General features: G+C 40.6%; 1 protein-coding gene across 1 annotated transcript in view; it reads right to left on the bottom strand.

The window, feature by feature from the left end:
- The window catches only part of LOC126336078 (leukocyte elastase inhibitor-like), a 128,113-nt gene that overhangs the window by 107,950 nt on the left and 7,599 nt on the right, over positions 1-12,564 (bottom strand). The window contains exon 2 of the mRNA XM_049999558.1: positions 4,581-4,711. Within this exon, the coding sequence (XP_049855515.1) occupies positions 4,581-4,711 (131 nt within the window). The remainder of the gene's footprint in view (positions 1-4,580; positions 4,712-12,564) is intronic.

The raw sequence follows: 12,564 nt of genomic DNA on the forward strand, positions 1-12,564 counted from the left end.
TTACTACTGTATGGCTTATGTGTGTGTTGTCCACTTCTCCGTCTACCTTTAACGATTGTGCAGAAACATGTTAGACAGCTTGTAACACCATAGCTTTACTATTCTACTGATTTATTTTGCCTTTTTGTTTTATTTAATATTACATCATTGAGTTTCTGTAAATGTTGTTGGATTGACTCCATACCATTGAAGTGTTTATTGTTTTCGCTCTTATCAACTCGATGTCTTCTGGAATGTGAGAAGTTAGACCTATCTAATATATACGATACGAGCAAATGATATGTTTTTCTTTCTCACTTAATGTCTTTGGTTCCCTTTGAGATTGAATAATTTTGTTTAAATAATTTTTTGTCGAAATACCAATATGTGCAAATGTTCTGATTTAATTAATATGTTTGGCTGTTGATATGTAATTGCTAATCCTCACTCAGGGTTCTTAATTATTTTGTATGTAAAAGGTGTTGGGGGTCCCGTCGGGAACGGAAGCATGCACCGCCACAAATTGTGGTTGGCCTAGGTAGAAAAGGTGGAACCAGAATCAGTCGGGGACGAGCTTTCCAAACTGTGAACTGCCCATGTAAAAGTTGCATATTGTGCTGGTTCCGAGAGAGGCTTTTCCTGGCGCTTTCCAACGCCTCGGATGGATGGATAAAGAGCTGGAACTACTCTGAAATTGCTATCTATCGTTGCCACCAAGAAATGACAGAGTCCAGCAATTCTACCTGCAAATCCACCCACCAACATGCAATCGCCACCACATTGCGCAAATCACTGTAATAGAACACTGTAGCAATGTACAGTGAGGGATCGGCTTATTGGATGGGTTAGTTGGTTCAAATGGCTCTGAGTACTATGGGACTTAACATGTTAGGTCATCAGTCCCCTAGAACTTAGAACTACTTAAACCTAACTAACCTAAGGACATCACACACATCCATGCCCGAAGCAGGATTCGAACCTGCGACCGTAGCAGTCGCGCGGTTCCGGACTGAGCGCCTAGAACCGCTAGACTACTGTGGCCGGCCCTAAAACTGAGGCTTATAATGTTTTGCTTAGTAAATGATCGTGTTGCTCCCTGTTGTAAATCGAAAAAGGTGAGTCAGTATCTTAAAAATATGTCAATTTTGTGTCTCACTGTAGTAAAAGTTTAAAACTGCAGTTGTGGAAGGTTAAATACTCATGCTTGCTAAGTGCTTGTTTCTTTTGTGTACAAGTGCATATGAATAGGGTGATAGGATCCACAGTTTATCCTTTATGCTCATGATAAAAAACAGTTAATAGAAAGATCACTATTTATGAAAACAATAATTTCTTTATTCAAAAGACAGTGAGAAGTAACCTGTTAGTGAATTCCATTTAACTTTCATTCAAAATAGAAAAGTATTTAGCTGAGAGACTTAACCTGTGACCGCTTCATAATTTTGTAGTGAACTACATTTACAATTTTATGTCATGCAGGAAAATGTTTGAAAAGTAATACTGAACCTTTGCCCAATTTATGATTCTACAGGTAATATTAATAGTAATGTTATAAAGACCATTCAGTTTCAATAAGCACTGAAAATAATAGTGTGTAGTGTTATAAGGTTATAATTATGCAAATAGTTTCTTTTGATCTGTTAGTCCAGCCTTGACCTGAACATATTGTATTCAGGTGCCAGTGTTCATTGCACTCGCGTGTGGCAAAGTGTAGGTTGTGTTTGTCCGTTAAAGTTACTCATACTTATTTACCTGAACAAGAATGTCAATCATTCTATTGCCTAATTAGGCTGGCGACCGTTTTCTTTATCCTTTGAACAGTGTGGATAGGTAAAATATTGTTTGTTACTGTTTAAATATTTACGTAATTCTGACTTTCACTTCCGATAAGCCACCTCCGTTAGGTACAACACGGTCAACATAACGAAATTCCTCTCAGAGGGTAACACTGCTCTACTTCTTTATACTATAATCGCTTGAATAAAAATAATTTCATTATATCAACTGCCACCAGCTTTGAGGTTAGAGTATAACAGTAGAAGACGGTAGTGTTATAAGCTGTAGCGTATAACGACGTCACTGGGGATAGAAATGGCATCAGATAGTGTTTTCGGACGAATCCGGGTTGTGTTTGTTTGAAAATAATGGCCGCAGTTTGGTTCGCCGCAGACGAGCGGCATCACAGTGAGTGCATTCGCGCAAGATATAGAGCGCCAACTCAAGACCCTATAGTGTCGGGTGCTGTTGACTACAACCTCAGATCACTGCTGATGTATGAACAGGGCACTGCGACCACTATGCTTTACGTGAATGACACCCTGCGACCCGTAGCCATACCTTTTTCTGCGCAACACCCAAGACGACATTTTTCAGCAAGACAATGCACTGAAACGTCCCGTTAGAAAAATTTATGAGTAACTGTTATGATAAATCCCTTACGTTATTTGATTTTCAAACAGCTAAGCAGAACTGAACGTACTCAGACATTTCTCTCTTTACTTATTCTGATCAACACTAAACTGACACACAATATTTTTAGCGCAACGCAATCAGAGTTTCAATAATCCCTACAAAAGAATGGCCCTGACTAACATTAACCCATACCTTTCACAACTGCTGCAATACAGCGAGCGCCACTACTACCAGCTAAATAAAAGATTCTAACTACTGAAGGCACTAACTACTGATATGCATAGTTCTGGAGGACACACGTCCAGATCATCCGCTCTCAAAACTCCGCCATCTCACTCCCCACATCCACAACTGCTGGCGGTTCACCTCCAACTGCGTAACGCCGCGCGCTGTTCGCGTCCAACTGCCCACTACAATAGAGAATTTTGCAACAATGCCAACTAACCACAGACTGCACACAGCACAGCCAGTGATTTTCATACAGAGCGCTACGTGGCGTTACCAATACTTGCCTACTTATAGCACGACCATATGTTGCTGCACGAACACGTGACTTCTTCGTGTCTCAGGATGTCACCCTTTTTCCCTGCCCCCCCCCCCCCCCCTGATCACCAGACTTGTCGCCAATCGAAAATATTTGAGATATGGTGAAATGACTCGTACAGTGCTGTGACCCAATGCCCACCACCATAGATGATCTTTGGAACAAGGTGAATGCAGCATGAATGGCTATATCACAGGACGCCATTCGCGCTTTATACACATCGATGCCTTCACGCGTGGAGCAAGTTATGCTGAACCGAGGTTATTGAAATACTGATCATTTCTGCAGAACATACTAATGTACGTATCCTGTGAATATTAACATCCTATCTCTAGTCGTTCATTGTGTTTTTCTTTTTTGAACTTGAGTGTAAATTCAATGAGATACAGAGAGCATATGTTGCAGAGAGTTTTTGCTACGATAGGGATAACAAGTGATAAGAAGTGCATCCCAGTGAGTAGAACGGTCCTGCAGTTCGTTTACAGAGACTTGGTAACTAAGTTGACAAATAGTTTCACGTATCTGCTTCACTTTGATGTTTAGTGCAGTTTTCAATACAAGTAGTTTGGCTTGTCCTAATAATGGGTAACTCATTGTTTGAAGACCCTCGTCATAAAAAAAAACACCAGGAAGCATCAAATAACGGAATTCAGTAAGCGACAAAATGGCTCTGAGCACTGTAGGACTTAACATCTGAGGTCATCAGTCCCCTAGAACTTAGAACTACTTATACCTAACTGAACTAAGGACATCACACACATCCATGCCCGAGGCAGGATTCGAACCTGCGACCGTAGCAGTCCCGCGGTTCCGGACTGCAGCGCCAGAAAAAGTCTTTCAGGAAGCTGATCTTAAACTGAAGAGCAGCTTAATGAGGCCAAACAGCGAACTGACAGCGGAGAAAGCCAACAAAGGTGTTTGGCATCGGCTTTTATGGCCTGCTGAATCAGCACGTTGTATGACCTCATATTCAACTGATGTTTGAGGACATTATGAATTGTTGCAAGTGGCATTTGAAGTTTCCGTGAAGCCTGACGAACTGATTTGCTTGAACTTCATTCGAACATTTGGCAGACTTCAAAATTGGTTCAAATGGCTCTGAGCACTATGGGACTTAACTTCTGAGGTCATCAGTCCCCTAGAACTTAGAACTACTTGAACCTCACTAACCTAAGGACATCACACACATCCATGCCCGAGGCAGGATTCCAACCTGCGACCGTAGCGATCGCGCGGTTCCAGACTGAAGCGCCTAGAACCGCTCGGCCACACCGGCCGGCAGCAAGCGACATATTTACAAATAATTACTTTTGCATACATTACGGGAGTGACAGTGATCAATGTGTTACAAATATTTACTATAAAAACAGTCTTGATCACGATTTATTTATTACGGTGACCGGTTTCGACCACTACTGTGGTCATCTTCAGACCATTGAGTAGGAACCTCTTTCTGTTGGAGAATCACTACTACTGTTTTTTTTTTTTTTTAGTAAATATTTAAAATTGTTCTGTATACCAAATGTAATGAAAACAGACAAAACCCGCTGCATAGTGACTCGTTTTTAGTGAATGCCGATCACTGTCGTGGAGCGCGGCCTGTGACAGTAGGTAACAACGCTGTGTTGTTCAGAGGCGGGCTTACCTTCTTCTGTTGCGGATGTTCACCAGCTCGCTCGTGCCGCGGCAGTGGACTGGGGCTCCCCGAAGCTGCGCTGCCAGTGTACCCAATCGCAAACTCGTTCTTTTTCCGTCCGGGTACGCGGATGACGTCATCTGTAATCACGCACTCTCTGGTCTCTGAAGGTCAGCGGGCGGTGGCGACGTCCCCAGTCGGGGAAGCCCTGGACCGACAGCCAAGAAGCACATTCTCTCTACGCGCGCATTTCACAGAAAGCTAATGACGCACTCTTCCAGCAGCTTCGGTTTTCTATCTACTATTTCGGGGATAGCGTCATTCGTAACCCAGTCTCCACAAAATACAAGAGTTTCTTGATTATTTAGCGTACTTCATCTACACGGTTACTCTGCAATTCACGCTTAAGTGCCTGGCAGAGGATTCATCGAACCATTTTCGTACCACTTCTCTACCATTCCACTCTCGAATGGCGAGTGGTAAAAATGAAGACCTGAATCTTTCCGTTCGATGTCTGACTTCTCTTATTTTATTATGATGATCATTTCTCCTTACGTAGGTGGGTGTCAATAAAATATTTTCGCATTCGGAAGAGAAAGTTGGTGATTGAAATTTCGTAAATAGATCTCGCCGCAAAGAAAACCGCCTTTGTTTCTGTGGCGTAACATATCAGTGACACTCTCGCCCCTATTGTGCGATAACACGAAACGAGCTGCCCTTCTTTGAACAGAACAGAATGCAATGAAATTAGAAATGTTGCAGTAACCAGATTCTCAATACTTGATAAATTCGCACTATCTCTCAACCTACAACACTCCATGGAAATACATGTGAGTGAAAGACGGTTCAGAGAAAAATACATAGTCACGACCAAACTCACGTCTTTAATACCCATTGTGCTCAATTATATTGAAGTGTGTTCTGTGTATGTACTTTTCAGTCTAAGGAATTTTTTCATGGTCATTATAATTTTCTTTTTGAAACATATCCCAGAACTTGCACATCACTACTTATGAGAATGATTCCCGCCCTCCCACCCTGATGAACCATGGACCTTGCCATTGGTGAGGAGGCTTGCGTGCCTCAGCGAAACACATAGCCGTACCGTAGGTGCAACCACAACGGAGGGGTATCTGTTGACAGGCCAGACAAACCTGTGGTTCCTAAAGAGGGGCAGCAGCCTTCTCAGTAGTTTCAGGGGCAACAGTCGGGACGATTGACTAATCTGGCCTTGTAACACTAATCAAAATGGCTTTGCTGAGCTGGTACTGCGAACGGCTGAAAGCAAGAGGAAACTACAGCCGTAATTTTTCCCGAGGGCATGCAGTTTTACTGTATGGTTAAATGATAATGGCATCCTCTTGGGTAAAATATTCTGGAGGTAATAGTCCCTCATTCGGATCTCCGGGCGGGGACTACTCAAGAGGACGTCTTTATCAGGAGAAAGAAAACTGGCGTTCTACGGATCGGAGCGTGGAATGTCAGATCCCTTAACTGAGCAGGTAGGCTAGAAAATTTAGGAACGGAAGTGGATAGGTTAAAGTTATAGTGGCAATTAGCAAAGGTCGGTGGCAAGAGGAACAAGACTTTTGTTCAGGTGAATACAGGGCTATAAATACAAAATCAAATAGGGGTAATGCAGGAGTAGCTTTAATAACGAATAAACAAATAGGAGTGCGGGTAAGCTACTACAAATAGCATAGTGAACGCCTTATTGTGGCCAAGACAGACACGCAGCCTACGCCCACTGCAGTAGTGCAAGATTATATGCCAACTAGCTCTGCAGATGACGAAGAAATTGAAGAAACGTATGATGAAATAAATTATTCATATAGTGAAGGGAGAAGAAAATTTAATAGTCATGGGTGACTGGAATTCGACAGCAGGAAAAGGAAGAGAAGGAAACGCACTAGGTGAATATGGATTGGGGCTAAGAAATGAAAGAGGAAGCTGCCTGGTAGAATTTTGCACAGAGCGTAACTTAATCATAGCTAACTCTTGGTTCAAGAATGATGGAAGACGGTTTTATACTTGGATGAAGCCTGGAGATACTGACAGATTTCAGACAGATTATATAATGGTAAGACAGAGATTTAGGAACGAGGTTTTAAATTGTAAGACATTTCCAGGGGCAGATGTGAACTCTGCCCACACTCTGTTTGTTATGAACTGTACATTCAAACTGAAGAAACTGCAAAAAGCAGGGAATTTAAGGAAATGGGACCTGGATAAACTGACTAAACTAGAGGTTGTATAGAGTTTCAGGGAGAGCATAAGAGAACAATTGACAAGAATGAGGAAAAGAAATACAGTAGAAGAAGAATGGGAAGCTTTGAGGGATGAAGTGGTGAAGGCAGCAGAGGATCAAGTAGTTAAAAAGACAAGGGTTAGTAGAAATCCTTGGGTAACAGAAGAAACACTGAATTTAATTGATGAAAGTAGAAAATACAAAAATGCAGTAAATAAAGCATGCAAAAAGGAATACAAACGTCTCAAAAATGAGATCGACAGGAAGTGCAAAATAGCTAAGCACGGATGGCTAGAGGACAAATGTAAGAAGGTAGAGGCATATTTCACTAGGGGTAAGATAGATAATGCCTACAGGAAAATTAAAGAGACATTTGGAGATAAGAGAATCACTTGTACGAACGTCAAGAGCTCAGATGGAAACCCAGTTCTAACCAAAGAAGGGAAAGCAGAAAGGTGGAAGGAGTATATAGAGGGTCTATCCAAGGGCGATGTACTTGAGGACAATATTATGGCAATGGAAGAGGATGTAGATGAAGATGAAATGGGAGATACTGCGTGAAGAGTTTGACAGAGCAGTGAAAAACCTAAGTCGAAACAAGGCTCCGGGAGTAGACAACTTTCCATTAGAACTAATGACAGCCTTGGGAGAGCCAGTGCTGACAAAACTCTACCACCTGGTGAGCAAGATGTATGAGACAGCCGAAATACCCTCAGACTTCAAGAAGAATATAATAATTCCAATCCCAAAGAAAGCATGTGTTGACAGCTGTGAAAATTACCGAACTATCAGTTTAATAAGTCACGGCTGCAAAATACTAACGCGAGTTCTTTACAGACGAATGGAAAAACTGGTAGAAACCGACCTCGGGGAAGATCAGTTTGGATGCCGTAGAAATATTGGAACACGTGAAGCAATATTGACTCTACGACTTATCTTAGAACCTAGATTAAGAAAAGGCAAACCTACGTTTCTAGAGTTTGTTCCCTGGATTACTCTCTTTCAAATTCTGAATGTGGCAGGGGTAAACTACAGGGGGCGAAAGGCTATTTACAATTTGTACAGAAACTAGATGGCAGTTATATGAAACGAGGGACATGAAAGGGAGGCAGTGGTTGGGAAGGGAGTGAGACAGGGTTGTATCCTATCCTCGATGCTATTCAATCAGTATAGTGAGGAAGCAGTAAAGGAAACAAAAGAAAAATTCGGAGTAGGTATTATAATCCATGGAGAAGAAATAAAAACGTTGAGGTTCGCTGATGACATTGTAATTCTGTCAGAGACAGCAAAGGACTTGGAAGAGCAGTTGAAGGGAAGGGACAGCGTCTTGAAATGAGGATATAAGATGAACATTAACAAAAGCAAAACGAGTATAGTGGAATGTAGTCGAATTAAGTCTGGTCTCTGTCTCTTTGATGAAATTAAGCCTTAAATGTGAACATTTTTATGTTAGGCTTTGCCGTGACTGTTATTGACATTAAATGAACTTTAAATGCGAACATTTCTAGGTTATGATTTCCCGTGACTGTTATTGACATTAAATTAAACAACAATTTTACTGTTACCAGTCACCGTTTTATTTATTCCCATGACGCGTTTCAGAGGTTGAAACCTAGGCCTTTAGTTCTTTTATATGACTCTGTAGTTGCAGAAACCAACAAGGCCTCATCAACATGAGAGTAAGCCAGTCCCATTCTCCCATTCCTAACCAATGGTAGCTTCTCTCAGGGTGTTTTAGCAAAATTCAACAACTTTAGGTTGTTTGGTGCCAGCCTGACGAATGTGCTGCCACCCAAGCAGGCACAAAAACTGCAGGTTGGCCTCATCTCCCTCCACCTCTGAGATCTTTTCTCTAATCCACCCCTTGTCCAGCGTCTCCCACAACAAGGGCTTCTGCAGGGCTCAGTTTACATCTCAGCAAATTAGCTTACCATGCCTATTTTCATTCTCTGCTTTCGTATGGCGTCATATTCTGGGGTAACTCATCATTGAGTAAAAGAGTGTTCATTGCACAAAAGCGTGTAATCAGAATAATTGCTGGAGCTCATCCAAGATCATCCTGCAGACACTCATTTAAAGAGCTAGAGATCTTCACTGTAGCCTCACAATATATATATTCACTTACGAAATTTGTTATTGACAATCCGGACGAATTCAAAAGTAATAGCAGTGTACATGGCCACAACACTAGGAGAAAGGATGATCTTTACTACTCGAGGTTAAATCTAACTTTTGCTCAGAAGGGGGTAAATTATGCTGCCACAAAGTCTTTGGTCACAAGCCTAATAGCATCAAAGTCTGACAGATAGCCATATAGCATTTAAAAGGAAATTAAAAGAATTTCTTAATGGCAGCTCCTTCTACTCATTAGATGAATTTTTGATATAGTAAGTGGGTAATTTCTCCAACCCCCAGAAAAAAATATTTAAAATATTAAGAGCCATGTAATATTTTGTGTTATGTAATATCTTGTATAGACACCTTTTATTAACCTGATACGTTTTACATCATTACGAAGTGTCGTATTCATGATATATGGAACAAGTACTAATCTAACCTAATCTGTGCGCCGTCGCTGTTAGTTTACGGGAAAGAGTTGCGAAGTGCCCCTGGCGTTTTCGGACACATCACGTGTTAACACTGCTATCGATCTTACGTATAACTATCTCGTATAACTTTTTTGATTGTTTTACTTATTGTGACTTCTGTATAACAAGGCTCTTTGATGTTTTATTCATTATTTATGATCATTTATGTAATTGTAATTAATCTATGGATGTAATTTCAAAAGAAATGTACTGTGAAAGAATGGAACTTTTAAAACTTTACTTGTAGCAATGGTTCGTGCATAGAACATGTAGGTTTGTAATCGTGTAAAATGTGGAGGAAAGCCCCTTGGTAAGGAGCCTAGCTTAGTGGGAATAGAAAATGTGCAATTGGTGGTCGATCCGCAAGGCTCCTTTAACAATTAATCGGTGGCTGGCAGGCGAAACGTTCCCACCTTGCAAACTGAACGCGGCAAGAAGAACGAGATTATATAACATAGCCCCGGAAGTGGACGTAATTTGGCTTATTATTCACGGCGTACTTTAGTTAATATTATGAAACTCCGACGCTAATAAGAGAATTTTCAGAGCCAGTTACACAGTAAGAGTGGTGGATACTTTTGCCACTTTTTTGATTTTTTTTAGTAGCACCTGAGGCCGACATCACCACCACCTTCATCTCAAATTACCAGTTGAGTACTGCATAATTGCATGGACCAGTTATGCGGTTTCTTTTTCAGTAATATGTTTGTGCTTTGTAAACGTTGTGTTGAGTACCCATATTTTATCCTTAGTCGAAGGTCCTATCTCAAGTGCTACAATTTTTCCGTATATTCTATTTTATTCAGCTGTAAAGTCATTTCAGGACGCTTTCACTAAAATTAATAAACTTTCTAGAGTAGTAAATTTCATAATTATTCAGTGAGCATTAGTTTTGTTCTACTGTCTAGCAGACTTTGAAGGACCAGCGTAAAGATTAATTAATGCGCAGGTTCCGAAGTAACAGTGTTTGTAATATCATTTGTACATAGTTAACTGTGTTTCCCGTATAGTGTTGTGAATGAAGTGTTCATCTTTGATTTGAGTCTACTGACAGGTTATTTTCTGAGTCCCCATGCTAATAGTTGAGTCAGGCTTAAATTTCATTTTACAATAAAAGTAATCATGAAGTAAAACTTTCAGATGTCCCATTGGAGCTGAATAGTGTAACGAAGTGAATGCTGCTTGAGAATACAAATAACAATCAGATACAATTATCTGAAAACTGTTTCAGTGGTAGTAATTTGCAGTAACGAATATGACAAAATACTCCTCGGTCAAGATAGTTGTGTTCCACCATTTGTAATCATGTACCTACAATGTTTAGTAGCTTCCTGCTTAATGTACAGACAGTGAGTGTTTTTGAGAACCAATTGTTGCCTAAACGTATTAATACTCCTCTTGTAGTTCATGCCAAACCACTGGTACATTACTTGCTAAATTGTGATACTGCCTTGTATATTGTCAGAAAAACAGAATTTCAGTATCAGGTACAGTCAGTCCCAATAGTTAACTCTCTTTATGAGCCATTCTAGTACTTGGTCTAACTTTGCCTAATTAAGCTGGTGACCGTTTCCTTTTAAGTAACAGAGTTTACTTTCTTAGTAATAGAACCTTGGCACTGTTTGTCCTGTTACTGCTTCCCTTCAATAGAAATCCTTAGAGAACCAAAAAACTTCGATACCTTTCTATTACGCACGATCCCGGTCAAGTAAACATCCTTTCACCTTAGTGACATTATCGGCATATTGCTAATTTAGCAGTAGCCGTTAGTGTTATACACCTTAGAGGCAATCTTTTATGACATAATAGCGTCCCATCGCTTAGTACGCAAGTAATACTGTCGTAGCGGCACGGACTTTCAACCTGATGGCTCGATTTTCGCCCTCCAGTCTTTGCTCTGCTAGTCTTCGCTCAACATTCATTCAATGGGACTCTGAACTATTCATTTAAGATATTGTGCACAAGAAGAAATTAATATCGATTTTTACTGGCCGGATGTGGCAGTCACTGAGGTTAACTTTATCAATATTAATTCTTTAATTACTCTGTGGGAATTAATTAGATTTGGTAGGTTTGTCAGTTTAATGGAATTTGATTATGGCGCATAGTAAATATGTTTATCTATCACTACAACTGCCTCGTAGTCACTGATGCCAGTTTCTCTGTGGGCATCCTCAAAGTTGTCGTGTCTGTATGTTTCAATTACATGTAATATACTTCCACCACGAATGCATTCCCAACTGCTTGCTCTAGACAATTTTTTTGGGAAAGCACTGCTTAATGTTTCACAGGATGTCTTCTCATGTGGACTTGTAACAAAACTATAATGAAGCCAGTTGATCGTTGGATGACTAAAGTCAGCTTCGATGACTACCGTATGATTTGGGAACTTTTGGTCAAGACAACTGAGGTTTTCTTTAAAGTTTTCGATCACATAAGGAGGTAAATCTGGTGGTCAGTAGGAAGAGCCAATTACAATTTTTTACCCACCCCATATTCAGCAGAGTATTGCCCAAACAATGTCATATGCTGCTTCAGTTTTTATTTCGGCAGATTTGGGTTTCTTGTCTACAGCGACGAACACGACTACACCATCTCCAGTTCCGGTTAGCCTATTGTATCGAGATTCAGTTAAATTTTCCCCATAATCTCACTGGTGTCAACCTCAGATTTGATCCAGTTTCCAATACCTAGTACTATAGGAGCCTCTTGGCTTTTTAGAAACGCTTCAAACTCTGGCATTTCGCTACAAATGCTGCAACAGTTAACCACAAGTATTTTAATAATCTTGCTTGTGGGGGCGTTTCTTCGGATCTTACCCTGATGCTTCTAGGTTTCCTACATCTACCATTATCTGAACTAGATGGAAGGTTGCCTCATCTGAAAAGCCTTTTGTGCACTCCACAGACTCAGTCAGCTATATGATGCTTAGTGCACACCGCATTCTTATAAGTGTATCTCACAATGTACGTTACAGTTCTCTACCCTACGTCTGGGATGTTACAGACTAGCTTGTCACAGAACGTCACAATCCATGGTTTAGGGGGACATGCTTGTTAAAGTGACCAAAAATTTGAAAAACATTGTCTTGGTCTATAGAAAAGAGTATTTCATGCTGATTTAAAAAATGTATAGTTTATGGGCATTATCATTTTCT

This window comes from Schistocerca gregaria, chromosome 2 (genome assembly GCF_023897955.1).
Source record: "Schistocerca gregaria isolate iqSchGreg1 chromosome 2, iqSchGreg1.2, whole genome shotgun sequence".
Classification (NCBI taxonomy): Eukaryota; Metazoa; Arthropoda; class Insecta; order Orthoptera; family Acrididae; genus Schistocerca; species Schistocerca gregaria.